This window comes from Botryllus schlosseri, chromosome 3, assembly GCF_051294905.1.
Source record: "Botryllus schlosseri isolate E-star chromosome 3, Bs_hap1, whole genome shotgun sequence".
Taxonomy (NCBI): Eukaryota; Metazoa; Chordata; class Ascidiacea; order Stolidobranchia; family Styelidae; genus Botryllus; species Botryllus schlosseri.
The window spans coordinates 28,536,081-28,553,209 of record NC_137238.1 but is presented as its reverse complement, the minus strand read 5'-3'; the positions used below and the strand labels follow the sequence as shown (position 1 = coordinate 28,553,209).

Sequence of the window (17,129 nt, the reverse complement as noted above, 5' to 3'; positions counted from 1 at the left end):
ACCCCTGAACCCACCATTGTCGTGTTGAAACAATGACTTTTGTCTCCTGCAAAATAATTTGCGACGTGGCAATGACAAAATGATGGTGCCTTCCAAAAAAGGCCCCCACTCCCCCAGGAAGATATTTTGGGGTCTTTTCCTAATCGGGAGAAATGTTGAAAAGGTTAAAAATATCTTATAAGAAATGATCAATATTGTATCAGTTGCAGATTATCGTTGTCTGATATTGTTTCACTGAAGGCCAATACTGATAACCCTGATGTATTCAACAGATATTTAAAGAAATGCGGACTGTAGGGTTTCGCGTATTTCAAATTCCTGAGAACATTTATTTGATCAGCTTTACAGCCATTGCTAGGCTTGGACATGGTAATAAACTAGGACACATTGAACTATAAGAAATATTCAAGATATTTTAGTAATTCTAATAGTGGCTTCGTGACAAAGTGCGAGATCGACTTTAAATTACCTGTCGGGCCCTCATCTTGACTGCGCAGTGCGGTCGATTGTATTCGCGGACTGGCTTGTATATAGTTGAGCTCTTATCCTGAATAGTTTTGTCTTTGTGTGGATTACTCTCATTCATTTTTCTTGCTTCGTACCGGCGTCGTTACATCGTTTCTGTCTGGGAGCGGACCTTCTTGGTTGACCAATGTTTTTCTGCTGACATCTTGGACTTGCATTCAGTCTCTGAGTGTCTGACACAAATAGTTGGTCTGCTGTTTGAATTCGTATTACACGATTTAATTACACTATTAACGTATTCGGTAACGGCCTTTGTAACAGCTCTGTTTGTTGTAGTCAGCGTCACGAACTGTCGCTGCCTGATAGTTGTATTGGTTCTTTAATGGAATGAGCTGTTTTTTGCCGCTTTTTCGTCTTTTCTCAAAGAGTTTTTGCTTCTACTGTCGAAGTGTGACGCTTTTGAGTTCGACTCCCGATAGTCGCCGTTTGTGGAAACGTGGAAAGAGAAAATGGTCGATGCGTTTTGTTTTGGGTTAATGGGTGGTAGGGATGTCGTTAGAGAGATCAATAGATATCTATATTTGTCCAAGTTACAAATCAACATGATGCAACTAAAATGGAACGCAGTTTTGGAAAGGTAGATAATAACTTCGGAGGTTGCAATGATGTACTATGGACTCTCGATGACAAAGGGAACATATCATATCTGCAATGCCAACGACAGCACACAGAAATCGTCACCAGCAGTGTTCACAAAGTCGGTCTTTCAGTCAATCAGTTGCTTATTATTATCCGCTTCAACCAATCAAGATTATTGGCTTTATGTTTGCCCGCCCACCAGAGATGGCCACAGTCCTGTTCAGGAGCCGGAGCAGGATTTCAATGATTTTTTACCTGGCCGGACTGGATCCCGATTTTGAATTTGGGGTGATGGTAGGATTTTAGCACGATTTTTTGCTGCAATATGATTAATTAGCATTGTTCCGGCAGAATTTTTTCGGATTCCGAACTGGACATTCACCAGCCGGATTTTTTCGGACTCTGAATTTCCAATTGCCAGGCGGATCCGGATAGATTCGGATCCCGAAATTTGGGAATCCGCCCATTCGCCGACGGCGCATTTAGACAAATCTTACCGGCTTTCCTGCGAGCTTCTTTCAGGCCCATTATTGCTTTTTAACAATAATCTACAGAATAAGCCACTGATACGCAGTATTCCAAACATTTTCCAAATTTTGAACAACCTAATCTTTATTTGTCCACGTTACAAATCAACATGACGCAACTAAAATGGAACGCAGTGTGGTGCGACATGCAACGCAGACGGGAGGCTTGATATGACAAAGTCTTCAAAGTCAACTACCTAAGACAGGAGCAATTATCACAGTTGATAAGTTACGAAATGAAAAACAACTCGCAGTATCCTGGAGCAAGTCGAAATATAATTTAGCTGTACAGTTCTTGGAGATTGGGTAGTGAAATCATTGCTATTTAAATGCGCAAGAGTCCAAATTACAGAGATTAGGTGGTATAGGTTGTCTGAAATATTGACACGAATAAAACAGATCGAATTTTGCACTAGACTGGTGGAGTGGTGTTCGGTCTTTTTTGTGGTTTGGATCGGGTGACCGCGAAGTAGTTTGAAGAGCCCATGATGCTTCATTTAGATATTACATAGGCATGTTTGCTTTACCGAATTATTTATTAGGCCAGTGCGCAATTAGATCAAATTTTTCCGGGTCTATCTCAGTGGTTCGCAACGTGGGCGATATCACCCCCAGGGGGCGATTTGGCGATATAGGGGGGCGAAAACGGTGGAACTTTCAGCCAAACATGATTCATTATATGCTTGGTTTATTGCGCAGTTCAATTTATATGAGAAGTGAGTGAATTGCGTCTATTGGGCCATCTGGTGTCGCACGGATCCATTAAACCCGACCCAGATCATCTGAAACCGTTGATTGAGTTGCCACCCCCTAAATCGGATAAAGAGATGAAAAGGATCTTGGGTATGTTCGCATATTATTCAAAGTGGATTCCAAGCTTTTCTGCTAAAATCAAACCAATGCTTAGCAATTCAGTTTTTCCACTGAGTGGGCCTGCCCTGACCTCATTCAATGTTCTGAAGGAAGACTTGATAAACGCATCTGTTTGTTATATTGACGAATCTGAACCGTTTGAAATAGAATGTGATGCGTCCAACATCACAACATTACAATGGTATTGCTGCTATTCTCAGTCAGCGAGGTAGGCCTGTGGCATTTGCATCGCGAACATTTGCTAAAAGTGAACTAAATTATTCTGCTGTCGAAAAAGAAGCAGCCGTAATCATGCATGCTATAAGAAAGTGGGGGTATCTTTTACATGGTCGTAAATTCCGATTGATAACTGACCAAAAGGCCCTGTCGTTCATTTTTCAGAAAAAGCATCGCAGTAAAATAAAAAATACTAAATTGACACTGTGGAAGCTGAAACTTAGTGTTTTCGACTACGAGATTGTTCACAGACCAGGAGTAAAAAATATTGCGCCTGACACTATCTCTCGGATTTGCAGTCTAACGGCTTTGTCCATTGATTTACGCGAACTTCACAGCATTTTAGGACATCCGGGCATCTGTAGGTTGAGTCATTTTGTTAAACCTAAAAACCTACCCTATTCAATGGAAGACGTCAAAAAGGTTTGTGGTAGCTGTAGACAATGCTCCGAATTGAAGCCTAGGTTTTTCAACAACAACGAGCGTCATAAACTTGTCAGAGCCACTCGCCCATGGGAACGCATCAGCATGGACTTCAGGGGACCCGTGGCTGGGAGAAACAGGTTTTTATTGATTGTTGTGGATGAATACAGTCGATTTCCTTTTGTGTTTTCATGTCGTGATATGTCTACTCCAACCGCGATGCGCAACTTGAAGACGCTGTTTTCGCTCGTAGGAGTTCCCGAATATATCCATAGCGATAGAGGAAGCTCTTTTATCTCCAGAGATTTGATTACGTTTTTAACCAAACGTGGTGCCGCTACTAGCAGGTCTACTCCGTATCATCCTACTGGTAATTCTCAGTGTGAACGCGTCAACCAAACGATTTGGAGAACCATCAAATTGATTCTTGCTACGGAGCGGCTGCCGGAATCTGCGTGGGAAATGGTGTTGAATGATGCGCTACATAGCGTGCGATCGCTGCTTTGTACAGCTACTAACGCAACACCACATGAACGATTTTTTGGTTTTCCTAGACGCTCGATGATTGGACCCTCGATTCCTGATTGGTTACTTTTCGCCGACTCTGTACTGTTGCGACGTTTCCATCGATCTACGAAGTCTGAACCGCTTTGCGACCCGGTCGAGCTGCTTGATGTGAATCCTAAGTACGCGTTAATACACCACGAAGATGGAAGAGAGTCCACCGTGTCCGTGAGAGACTTGGCTCCGAACCCTATCACCATCGATGTGGAGAGACCGGAAGCGAAAGCCGATACGTCAAGGACTGAAATCATTCCGACATCGAATGATCGTGCCGAGGCGTCGGATTATAAAGAGCCCGAGAATGAGACGTCGTTAATGAAGGACAATTCGTCGCATACGCCAATGCCGCGCCGATCTAATAGGGTTAGAAAGTGTCCGGAATGGTACGGCGACCGCGTAAAGTGATATTGATGTGATAATGTGCCAATTTTGTATTCAAATTTATTTGGTGGGGGAGATTGTGGTGATTCGTATAGTCTTTTGTATTCAAGCCATCGTGCATCATGTAATCATTGTTTTTCTAATCATTAGTTTCCCATTCCTCTGTTACTTAGATCGCTACTGTTACTGTTACTGTTGTATTTGACGCCGAGATTGAAGTTAGTAAAAGCCAACGAAACAAGAGTCTTCTGTTTACTGGTACGACAAGCAAGTCGAAATATAATTTAGCTGTTCACAGTACTTGGAGATTGGGTAGTGAAATCATTGCTATTTAAATGCGCAAGAGTCCAAATTACAGAGATTAGGTGGTATAGGTTGTCTCAAATATTGACACGAATAAAACGGATCGAATTTTGCACTGGACTGGTGGAGTGGTGTTCGATCTTTTTTGAGGTTTGGATCGGGTGACCGCGAAGTAGTTTGAAGAGATCATGATGTTTCATTTAGATAGATCACATAGGCATGTTTGCTTTACCGAATTATTTATTAGGCCAGTGCGCAATTAGATCAAATTTTTCTGGGTCTATCTCAGTGGTTCGCAACGTGGGCGATATCACCCCCCAGGGGGCGATTTGGCGATCTAGGGGGGCAAAAACGGTGGAACTTTTAGCCAAATATGATTCATTATATGCTTGGTTTATTGTGAAGTTCAATTTATATGAGATCGATGTTGATAGAATAGTGGCTCAGTACTTGGCCCATTCCAGCCTGCGTTACGTGAAAATGATTTCAAGTCACGTAAATTTGCCTCATATTACACCTATTTTACGTGTTTACGAACTCTCTCAACATCGTACGATCGGGATGTTGGCGTATGTTTATTCTCAATAAGATATACCGCAGTTGTTACATTATAATCGAATATCAGCTCTGTTTCTGCGTGAGCCAGCAAGCACGAACACTTTCTGTTAAAACTGCTAATTAGTGTGTCGTTGCGAAGTATCCAGTGTTGCAATTGGCGCATATTCGAGCCAAATTTTGGAATATTGGCACATTTTCACGTTAGTTGGCACCAGAATTTCGAGTTTGGCACGTTGGCACTATTTTGGCTCGTTCGATTTTCTTCAACTGTCACTGTGAAAATTTGTTTTCGGCATATAGTAGATAAGTAGTAAGCGCTACTTACTCGCGCACCCAAGGAAATATATGAGGTTGTTTTACATAACTTAGACCTGCAGTAGGCATACTGGGGTACTACATCCTGTAAATCGCTGTTTTATATTGCATCGATATTATAGGTCCTGAGTCACTTTATCTGCTACCCACTGCAAAAGCCGATTTGTTATGCAAGTTATCCTTTAGGCTACCAGGCATCCTATTGCTGGGATTTATGAACCTGCTCCGAGTCTAGATCTTGAAGACGCATATATATTTCGCGATGTAACTAAGCAAGCTGATATATTGGAAAATTTGCTGGTTCGTTTTCGTGCCGATTTGGTTGTAGAATTGACGACGTCTGTAAATGTACCTTGACGACCTTATGCCAGGGATATCTAGATAGATATATCCCTGCCTTATGCGCACAGAAATGAATTCCATCAAAGCATAGCCTACTTTCTTGCAGCGTAATTTTGCAGCGTAATTCAACCGATGATCTTTTTTGTAATGAACTAGTGAGTAGCGCATGGCTGTCAGCACCTTCTCTATTTCATACATGCCCGTAGGAATGTAGCATACTACCTGAGTCTTTTAGTCACGAGCAACGTTCCCTCTAATTTTTCACGAGTCTGTACGCACTCACCAAATCACTGCGCGGTCCGTTGGATGGCAATGCGTGACGACTAACAAAAAGGTCATCGCATTGATTGGACTGCCGAACTACCCACTTTTCTTGTTTATTTTGTGGTGTTGACTAGAGATTTTTGTGCGCAGAGACCATGTCAGCACTGCTCATTTGCGCACCTTAGAGCAGGACTGGCCAACCTTTTCAGCCAACGGGCCACATTCGATCGACGAATGATTTCGCGGGCCACTAGCCGCGCGAAGCGCGAAATTTTTTTGAAGTTCATAGGTCAATAATATTGTCATTTGACTATATTGCGGGCCTGTTGTATATCGCTGGGCTAATTTTTCGATGACTGGGCTATTCGGCGCTTGGACATATCCATATCGAAAGATGCGACCAACATGCGTCAATCATTTCGTGCCTAGGTTTCATAGTCGACGGTCTTACTGCGAGCGCAAACGCAATGTCGCATATGTTGAACGACACTTTGTCTCGTAATGGCGTATAGTGAGACTCAATCTGATACATTAGGTGTTCTTGCATTTTCACAAAAGGGCAACGATATTAAAAACAAGAAATCGAGTGACAAAATGTTGCGCCAAGCTTGTAGAAATTTTTTACCGTGCATAAATCTACCGCAAATATTCTGCTTTATTGTAGTGTACGAAGATATACCAATATGTGAAAGGCTGATGGACCTGTCAATGCGTTGGAACTGATATTTTAGTCATCACATCTCAAGTGTTGCGGTCAGACTAATCAAATTTTTTGTTGGCCTTGCAAGTTCACAATCTGTGCAATCCATTTTTGATGATATTAGAAATTTCGGAAATGACCTCGCGGGCCACTCAAAACCTTCTCGCGGGCCACGGGTTGGCCGGCCCTGCCTTAGAGGGAACAGTGGTCAGGAGATGTCAATAAAACTCAGATATATGTCGCCTTCTTATAGGAGGGCGATGAAAATGTTTCGAATTCGTCTTCTCGCAGCTTCAGCCGAATGAATGCGTGCTCACTGCTCATGTCATAATCCCGACTTGAATTGACCCATCTTCTATCGACTTTATCATTACCCAGTTGATACATTTGGCGACGTTCAAGACGTCGATGTGTACTTCAGCATTGTGACAGTATGTCGCCCGAATAGTCGCTATCTTGTACATTAGGCCATCAATTCAAGGAAATGTAGGGTTGGAATGAGCAATACGACGTCACTTGACGTCATGAGGTTCACATCTGCGTTCACACAGAACCTTTCAGAGGTCCACACCAACCCTACATCATATCGCGCACATTTGAATGAATTTTGCGTAGGTTGCGTCGTGTACCTTGAAATCAGTTGTCTCCAGTTTGGGTGTGAAATAGACGACTATAAGATTCAGAAAAACTCTCTAACTCTTCTTCCGGAACGAAGTATGAGTCACCCAACTGATAAGACATAGATTGCTTTCGTAGTATTGAAGTTATAGCACCAAATTCCCTTCCTGTCTGTTTTGTGGAAGTTTCCGTTAAGGTTGCCCAAGGCGCAGTCGTCATACCACCAGCATATTTCAGACTTGGAGGACAGATTCTAGGTGGATTTCCTCAATATAACACAGAAATTCCTGGGTGACGTAGCCGTATTTCGGATATTGTATATTATCGTTTTAGGGTTGTAAACGTTCCATAATAGTGTCATTGAAAAGCGCAAGGCTTCAAATGTGTTGGATGTCTATACTTCAAGAACTATGTAAACTCATTGCGTCAAAATGATCGATTTTATAGCCGTGATTTGGTGGTCAACTATGATTATATGACACAAAATTCGACATTGCTGCTTGATATTTATTGCAGCATTACGTTAGGTGTGGATAGTATACTATACTATAGTTGTAGTGTAGTGACAGTTGGTAACCATTGCAGTATTTTCAATATTGATGTCGATTGCAATTTCAGATATGAAGTTCGATTCGTCAATAAGTTCTACTGTAGCCGTTGACTTGAAAACTCCTCGTAGCAGCAGTTTGCTCGAATTATTTATTAGACCAGTGCGCAATCACAGAACAAATTTTTCAGGGTCTATCACATGCATCAAAACACACTCGCAATCCCGTTTCCATCCGATAATCCCGAGGTCAACAAGAGTGTTGCCACTCGAGGTTCGCGAAGAAATTTAGAGCAAAGCTATCCATAAATTATGCGGGGATGCATTGATTAACAGCAATGAAGTTACGAGAAGACTTGACAAAAGACAAATTGATCTGCAATATCTTTGCCCATCAAACATATTGATACTTATTTATTTCCCCATAGCAAATTCAATTTTTTCGGCTCAAAACTAAAACAGATTCTCGCATTCGATCTAATCCGATTGAGTGATATAAAAATCGGTGGACCGTCAGACACATCCTCACATACAACGATGAGTGGTTTTCCTGCTTTTCCACATTCAAAGAACCGAAGAAAGCTACACCGGGACATTTTATTAAATTCAGAACATGTCAGTCAAATCACTATAGGCAAGCAAGAATGTCTATGCAAAATTGCTTTATGACGTCACAACCTTTTTCAATTCAAATATTGTACTCCCAGTGACATTTAGATCCTTGGCAACACCAGGGAGCGGATATTCCAGGGCTACATAGAATATGCAATCATTAATGAATTGGCTGAGACAATTTGGACGAGTTATCATATTCGCTTCCGTCATCGGTTCGCTTTTGAGAGTTAAAACTCGACTCGGGATCTTCACTCTGCCAGTGAAACAGATGAGCGGTACGAAGTCAATTTGCGTATGGGGTTTGTTCTTGTGCTGAATGAAATTTGAAACATAAGTCATGTAAAGCACATTCAAATAACATCTTTGTTCAAGCGTACTTTTTCATGACAAAACACGAGATTTGCGGTACCACTGGCCAACAATAACAGCAAGCAATAAAGTGAGAGAGAGAGATGACAGGGCCGTGATAAGCTGCCGAAGGCAGCATAGCGACAAAAACTATGAGCTGCTTCCGCAAGGGCGCAGTACAGAGAAAGCGCGATCGATCCACCAAAGTTCTTGTTGTAGTTTTAATTGTAGATATGACGTTAAAATATAGCGATAAACAAGACATTAGGTGTTTTAGCCAAAGGATCTTCCTCCGTAAGCTGTCATAGGCGGGCTTAACCCTACCGTCAAAAATCCAAAGATTGGTATTTTGGGTAGATATCATGTAACATAAAATCTGGAAAAGTAGTGGATAAAAGGTAAGATGTAATTAAGTGAAGGAGTTGTAGTATAGATGTATGACATAGTAGATATTCAACGATCGTGGCGAGGAGTCAGAGCGATAAGCTGCCGAAGGCACCGGCAAAGCCCATGTTGTTTTCGAAGCGTGACGTCACAGACCGGCGAAAGTCCATCTCACTTTCTCTTCCGGATCTTCATCTCCGAGAATCGCAGGAGGCTGTAACGTTTCCACCAAAATCCCTTGTTGACTGTTTTGTTGAAGTTCCCGTTCAGGTTGCTGTCGGCGCAGTCGATATACCACCAGCCTCCTTCGCCCCAAGAAGAAGCGCAATTCATCGTCCAATCGTCGTGATCCGCGTCCTTCGTTGAGAATTGGTGATTGTTGTGACGTGTGAGACCGTCGTAGGTTGTATTCCCGGAGTATCCGGATACGTGCAGTCTGTAGTTGTCGGATCCGGGGCCGATGCGGAAGGAGCTGGAAAAGAAGAATCGTCACGAAAGTCAACGAAATCGATGCTGATGGGAATGCAACTCAGCTCCGTACTTCGTAAAATTGTAAAATTGCCAAGTCCTGGTTTTGCAAGGAAATCGGAATATCGTGTTGATTGATGTTGTCGGGAACCTATGGCTAGTGAGACATATATGGCTCTTTGATAAATTTTGAATTTCGGATATATTTCGCAATTCATTTATTGTAAGCAGACAAAAATTGATGTTCACCTGTATTTAGCGAACCAATAAATTCCGTCTCTTTTGATCATTTTGATTTTCAACTCCATGTTCCCTGTCTTTGTTAGTTGATGCATTGCTTCTAGGCCTGGAATAAAACACGAAAGTGAGAGTTGGCTTTCCTACATCTCAGTTGAATGTTCACCTACATTTTACCAAAATTTTCAACAATGCGGGCAAATTCTCAAAAAAGAGGACATTTGGGCGTCCTGCGAGGACACTTTCAAAAAAGTCAAAAAACGATAAATATGACACAAATAAAAATGCTTGGCACTTCAGTTGTTAATATTTTGACATTGACATATTTTGGCACGCTGTATACGAAAGTTTGCGAACTCCTGGTCTAGATTGTAGTAAACAGGCAGCTATTCAGGCATGCAATTGAAACCACTGTAATACAGAAAAACTATCATTTGCATCACATGATGAGGGAACAAATCTTATGCTGTTGAAAATTTATACGTCTTAGGATGTAGCAGCACGAATCCAGCTATCTGCATACTTCGCACAGTTCAGTTTCTGGCTTTCGACAGTTCATAAAAACTTGTTCCAACTACTTACTTAATAATTGAGCAGTATTCAATGATGGCCAATTCCACTACTACTTGAAGTAGTTTTGGTCTGCTTCGAAAAGCACTACTCGGTACTAGAATAAATCTAATTTCCCGCCACTTCCACTTCGTAATATTTTGTGATCTACTAACTTACTTTTCGTGATTTTCAGTTTGTCAAGTAGAAGTATTATATTCCTTCAATTAGAAAGAGAGAAAGAGAGAGAGGGACTGAGGACTTTCGGGGTTGTTTTCACGCAGTGCCAAAAAGAATTCAATTTCCATAGGAATTAAGCAAATCCAAGTTTAAAATCTAGCGGAAATTATATACAGTATATCGCATTTTTTACGATGATACGAGGCCTATCATATGGAGGGGGAGCGTCATGCAATGACGTTTTCTGAAACGTGGTGTTCGAGGAAACAAAAATTAGTTTTGCTTTTCCATAGCAAAACTATCATTTGCATCCCTCCCATGATAAGGTCGAATGCTGATACTATCGAAAATTTATACCTCCTGGAATGCATTAATATGAATCAAGCTCACACAGCTCACTTTGCAGCTTTTGACAGTTCATGAGAACGTACATCACTGTTTTCACAACTACTTACTTACTTGGGTAGATTTCAAGTCAGCCAATTTTACTTCGTCCTGAAGTAGTTTTAGGTTGCTTTTAACAGTACTACTTCTACTTCTATTTGAGTAGTTTTCTTGATTACTTTGACCACCTCTGGGTGTAATACTGACATAATATCAATTTCTCTATCTTATTATTGACGTAAATACCATAAATCTCCATCTTAGTTTGATAGTTACTGCCACAACACACCAAGAAAACATGTTTAGGATGAATGTAAATTTGAATTTATATTTTTGGTGGATTATTGGTGACTTTGCTATATTGTAAAGAAAATAATTCCCAAATCCTTTCCACATCGGGCCAAAGTCAGTTTTCTCAAACCCAGTATTAGTAGTTTTGAACTGCTTCGAAAACCAATACTTCTTACTCGTTTTGGAGTAGAATGTTAACTCGATATTGTACCTAGCTATTATGTAAGAAAGTACTTGTGTCCTGGCAGACTTATTCTGATTGCGTAATCGGCTCATTCAATCTCAGCGTTCCCGGTACAATCGCAACCGGTCAACTAGACGCCGTGTTATTCAGTAACGATATCTGTGATATTCAACCGCGCCCATTACATTTGACGTGCTGCTCATCCTGTCAGCAATGCTGTGTGGCTAGGTGCTATTCATGAGCTAGATCCGGCAGCAAAAGTTACATATAACAAGTCATACCCAACCAATGATCTCCTTGCACATCACCAAATCCATTCACGTAATCACCCCAACTTCTGAAGAAATCAACGTCTCCATTCATTCTTCGCTGGAAAACCTTTTATGACACCAAATATATATCTCATTTTTCGACCAAAATCTCGCATTCAACTCACGGTCCAGTTTCCACCTTCGTCAGTTACGTCACAGAATACGTCCTTGTATCCAACTGCAGGTATGTACGATTTGAAGACACCGCCAGAGTCATTAAGTGCTATTGCTGATTCCAATTTGGCACCATCGCAACTTCTCCCGTTAAACAATTGAAGAGCTAGAAACCATATAATTCGATTCGTAAACCACACTCGACGAATGACCGCGATGGGCATCTCACCTTGCTCGATTTTTCTGTCCATGATTTGCTGGACCAGCGTCATGTTAACGATCCCTTGAGGGCCCCTTTGGCCGCGAATTCCACGGGGGCCAGCTTTACCCACCCTAATACTGCCCAGTGTGACCAAATCCGTGTTCTCACACCATTGCTGGCACTGGTTGCAGACAATTCCCTTGAAATGCAAGAGTCGATCGTTTGTTGCCCACGTTGGCGATGTGTTGAAAACAAACAAAAATAGCAAGAAACGAACAAAGATCTCCATCTAATGTTACGCAAAAGATCAGAAGGTAAAAGTTAAAAATTGTCAGGAAACCTCTTATTGAGCAACTACAAAATTGTACCCAAAACGGGTGGAGGGTCACTTTTTCAATTAGTTGGGCGTCACGGGCTGCAAAATTACAATACAAAATTACAATTACAGCTTCCTGCAGCTTCCTAAATACTCAGAAGTTATGTAGTATGGTGTTTCAAGCTGTTTGGAGCTTGCAGCTTTTCCTTATTTTTTATGCAACTTTCGATTTTTCAATTTGAGGTCCTTTCTGATTTGAGGTACATTCAGGCTAGACTGCCGAAAATTATATTTTCACGGAGTCATTTTTCAGGCTCTTGATTTTGTTGAAGTCGCCAACATTGAGTTTTGCTACAGTGCATTGCATACGGATCGATTCTAGTATTTCATACCCTAATAATTTCAACGAACTTGTCCATTAATGCAACGTTTTAGTGCAACTTTTGCGAAAAATAAATGCAACTTTTTAGTGCAACTTTTGTGAACAATAAATGCAACTTTCCACGGAGTTGACTGCAACAAAAACTTGCCCAAATGACCACTTCATAATGATTTTGTATGATCAGCCACAGCCTATGTCCGACAACACTTAGCAGTGTATAATGAGTATGTACTGGGTCAAATCTGCCGTTAGTTATTCTAAGGTCGTTTCAAAATGTTCGTCTGCCTGTGACGAGCGTAAAGCAAATTTGTTTACATTCATTTAATGACTTGGTTAAGATTAGCGAAAAAGTTGCTTTGCCTAATATAGTGTCTCCTGTGACAAAACTCCTATTCACAATTCCTTCCTGGAAATTACCGTCTTCCTCATTATTATCATCGAACCATAAACCCTTGTTGCAATGAATGGCTGCCGCGCCTGTTTCGCGTGACACGGGGTTACCTGGGTTCTGTCTTGGTTTAGGAAATGAAACATGAAAGGCGCGTTCTTATCTAATCCGAGAATCCATCCAGATTTTTTTTCAACATCAGGTTCGTCAGGTCAATTTTGCCGTCCAAAATTAATTATTAGATTTGTAAGATCATATATGTCGTCAAAATGTGCGCACCTTAGCCAGCTACTGTTGATTGACTTTGCTGTTATTGTAAATGAGGACATGTTCTCCATGTTGGGAATGGTCTGACGCACGTGATTTCAAATTCGGGTGCATTATTTTCAGAGGTGGTCAGTAACGAAGTACTTCTACTTTTTCGAAATACTCAAGTAGTTTTCCTCTACTTCTGGTACTTACTCAAATAGATCTGAATTTCACTACTTCTACTTCTACTTCATAATATTTTGTGATCTACTTACTTACTTTTCGCTATTTTCAGTTTGTCAAGTAGAAGTAGTTTAATCCTCTAATCAGGAAGAACGTCTGAGAAATTTCGGGGCGGTTTTCACGGAGTATCGACATTTAATATTCATAAAAGTTTAGTTAAGCCCAGAATTTTCGTCGCGCTTCGCGCGCAGGGAATGCGGAGTATTCAGTATGATTTCACGAAAGTATCGGTGAATATAATTTAGGTAACGGGTTGGCGTGGTTCCGTTCACACCGCATTGTCACCCTTTGCCGTATCAAGTATTTCATCGCAGCATATACGGCTTATCATAAGGTTTGAAACTAATGTCTCGCAATCTAGCATTTACTTATCATATTGTAATCAAGCTGTCCATGGCATGTCCTAATCTGGAAAAGTGGACTCTGACTTTTTTTTAGTTTTAGAGCTGTTTTAGCATACCAACCTTCGAAACTTCCTGGACTAAAGACATTAAATACATGTTCCATTTTTTAGATTTATATTTCCCTTTCAATTCCCAGTACCATATATTTGATTTCGAATTAATATCAGTTCTTTTGTCTGGATAACGTACATCTTGAATTATAAAAACAAGTGTAGTAATGCCTTAAATTTCCAGAAATAACGCAACACAATATAGCATTTTACGGTCCACCATATTTTTTATTAACGTTTACTAATCGCACAAAGTGTTTACACCTCATCCAACACAACATCTCCGTATTGCTCTTCGATTAAACTACAGGCCTTATAACATGGGGGAGTGCGCAATACCATGATATTTTCTAAAACGTGCTGTTTGAGTAAACAGAGGATTAGTATCGCATTTCCATATCAATACTATCATTTTCATCCCATGATGTGGACGACTGCTTATGCTATCGAAAATTGGATACCTGCTGGTATGCATCAATATGAATCAAGCTCGTCACCTTTTGCATAGCTCAATTTGCACCTTTTTATAATCCATGTGAACGAATTAGGATCGTTTTCACAACTACTTACTTACTTACTTGAGTACTTTTAAAGTCAGTCAATTCTACTTCTACTTCAAGTAGTTTTACGTTGCTCATGGAACAAGTACTTCTACTCGTACTTGAGTAGATTATTTTGTCGCTACTTCTACTTCTACTTCTACTTGAGTAGCTTTCATGACTACTTTGACCACCTATTATTATTTTTCACTATTGTTCTCTCAGATTGCAAGGACGTGACGACTATTCGGTGCCGATCATTTCGACGACTGGGACATATCAATACCGAAGGTTTTTGGCCAACCAGTGACGATCAATTTCGGCCAAGGTTTAATCGCCGCCGATTATCTTGGCGCTGCACTTTGCCCAGCCTTATGTTGCCAAAACTTCCTGTCTTCATGTGTCCAGGAGCGAAATGGGGTTGGTCTCGATACTTGTGTATCGTATTGCCGCGCCCAGTCGCTGCACACTACACTAAAGCATCCCGACGATGTTTTACAGAGAAACCAATGTAGGACAAATCTGATCATGAATTCAAACCAATTTGTGTAATACAAATGTCGGCATATTTTCATGATCAAGCCATATTGTAGTAACGGCATTTCCAAGTGTCTCGTACCGCTTATTGGTTATGGTAGGCCCACCCGGCACAGTGAGTTCGGAAATGTCCTACACTAGGGTTGTCCATAATTTGGAAAATCTCAAAAATGATGCGTATCCTCCATGTCTCGTTCTATAGTTATTGATGAAAAAAACGCCAATGAGCCTGCAATAAGCTCACAGGAAAGTTGTTAAGATTTGTCTAAATGCGTTTGAAAGTAGCCGCATGTTGAGTGGGCGTACCAGCGACCATAGAACGGTGAGAAGACTAGTAATCACGAAATCATGGCGCTTGATTGGCTAATCAGCTAGGCTTGAATGATTACCACGCTCGTATAAATTGATCACGGCGCAATTTCTGCAAATCGGGATTAATTCTGCAATCCGTCTTTAGGATTGAACCATATGATATCTACAAATCATCTGCTACGATAGCGTGGCAATGCTGTGTTGAAATGGACCAAGAAACGTCCAAGCGTATGCAATGCAATCGTCAACATCTTAAGCCCCGTTCAGGCTCGCAGTCTAAATAAATTATTGAGATTGGGGTGAATACGTGGCACTTGCGGATTGGGGAGTACGTCTTGACATTGCCACAGTGATGCTCCTTATGATATACTTACGGTTTGGGAAAATCAATAGAGGAAAGAATGAGATCGGAGGCCATGCGCCTCTGCAACATTTAATATTAAAGCAATACTGTTCTGCGTCGGGAATCGTCAGTTGATCTCGACTCCGATGCGTCTGACGTAAGTTTTCATTACTGGCTAGTGCATTCAGAGGCATGATGAATAAATTGCTCTCTTTATTACAGAACACTTGAAAAAGAACATCGCCGCATTGTTCGAAGGAAACGCTCAGCTTGCATCTGATTTCGACTGAGCGATTTATTAGGGGCCGATTTTAGATTCAGAAAGAAGAGGTATACGACACTGTCTGCGCCACTAACATACATGTTTGGAATGAAGCTATCAGCATAAGTAGTTTTTAATTTTTATCAGGATAATTTGGAACCTCCACTTAACTCAACTATGAGCTTTTCGCGAACCAGTAGCGAGCTCCTCTATAGGACCGGCACCAGTTCAACCAATCAGGATCTTTGATTCCCCACTCGCCTATTGCTAGGTACTTTCAAACGCTTTGCGCGAAATGCATTTTCGGATAGCTTCTTGCAGGAACATTGATGAATATATCAATAATCTACACAACGAGCCTTTACAACGCGGCATTTTGTAAAATTTGGACAACCCCACTAAACGCTCATTTTGAGCTGCTGTATATTTTGAGTACGAAATTACAAACGTTCTTCACGAGGATTCACTATATGCTCTCGCGTTAAATGCCTCCAATCTACAACACACGAACTGGGTAAAAGTTGCTTGCACGCGTATATTTTTCTACTTTGCTAATCACGAAAAATCTCGGGATTAAGGAAAAGTAATCTCGGGCAAATCTCGATTCCGAGAATAAAAATGTGATTCCGAATATCAAAGAAGAGCCCGCGTATAATTTATCGCGATTGATCTTCAACTGTTCTATAGCGTGTTGTCGATTTACTCTGTGCAACCCTGAATTTGGGAAGCCCCGAGTCTGACAACCCTGACTTCATATCAGCACTCGATGGTCGCGAATGTGCGATACTACCTCGTTAATAGAACGCTTTTCAACAAACTCGGCTGACAGCTCGGCTTTATATATGCACAGATTGCACACTTCTCTTGTCTTTATTCGTATAATCTAGGTATGAAATTGTTGTTGAGACAGTGGAATAACTCAGAGTTCGAAAATATTTTCGTCGGCAGCCAATATCGCGTGTCTGTGACCGTACATGGTTCGAATGTTGGCTAAAAACATTATTATTCTGCGTAACGCGTCGGAAGATCGCTGAGTTCACGAAAAAAACAACTACGGATTGATTTCGTATCGAAGTCGCTGCCAAGTGTGTTGTGAATCTTA

At 41.1% G+C, this 17,129-nt stretch overlaps 1 protein-coding gene and 1 long non-coding RNA gene across 2 annotated transcripts in view; one reads left to right on the top strand and one right to left on the bottom strand.

Annotated features, from left to right (window-relative positions):
* Nucleotides 1-177: 177 nt before the first annotated feature.
* The window catches only part of LOC145435090 (uncharacterized), a 75,996-nt gene continuing 59,044 nt past the window's right edge, over nucleotides 178-17,129 (top strand). Inside the window, exon 1 of the long non-coding RNA XR_013913708.1 lies at nucleotides 178-797. This is a non-coding gene — a long non-coding RNA (uncharacterized LOC145435090). The remainder of the gene's footprint in view (nucleotides 798-17,129) is intronic.
* LOC145435043 (microfibril-associated glycoprotein 4-like) lies at nucleotides 8,135-12,416 on the bottom strand. The gene is made up of 6 exons (XM_080312323.1): nucleotides 12,030-12,416; nucleotides 11,812-11,966; nucleotides 11,657-11,753; nucleotides 9,800-9,896; nucleotides 9,258-9,554; nucleotides 8,135-8,662 (listed from the first exon to the last, which is right to left on the bottom strand). Exons 1-6 carry the CDS (start codon nucleotides 12,289-12,291, stop codon nucleotides 8,599-8,601), a joined length of 972 nt encoding a protein of 323 aa, XP_080168449.1. The 5' UTR covers nucleotides 12,292-12,416; the 3' UTR covers nucleotides 8,135-8,598.

Coding starts and splice junctions, on each gene's coding strand:
- LOC145435043 (XM_080312323.1), bottom strand. CDS start 12,291: ATGGAGATCTTTGTTCGTTTCTTGCTATTTTTGTTTGTTTTCAACACA. Junction 9,897..11,656: donor GCAAGGAGATCATTGGTTGG/GTATGACTTGTT, acceptor GTTTTATTCCAG/GCCTAGAAGCAATGCATCAA. Junction 9,555..9,799: donor TATTGGTTCGCTAAATACAG/GTGAACATCAAT, acceptor CTTCTTTTCCAG/CTCCTTCCGCATCGGCCCCG.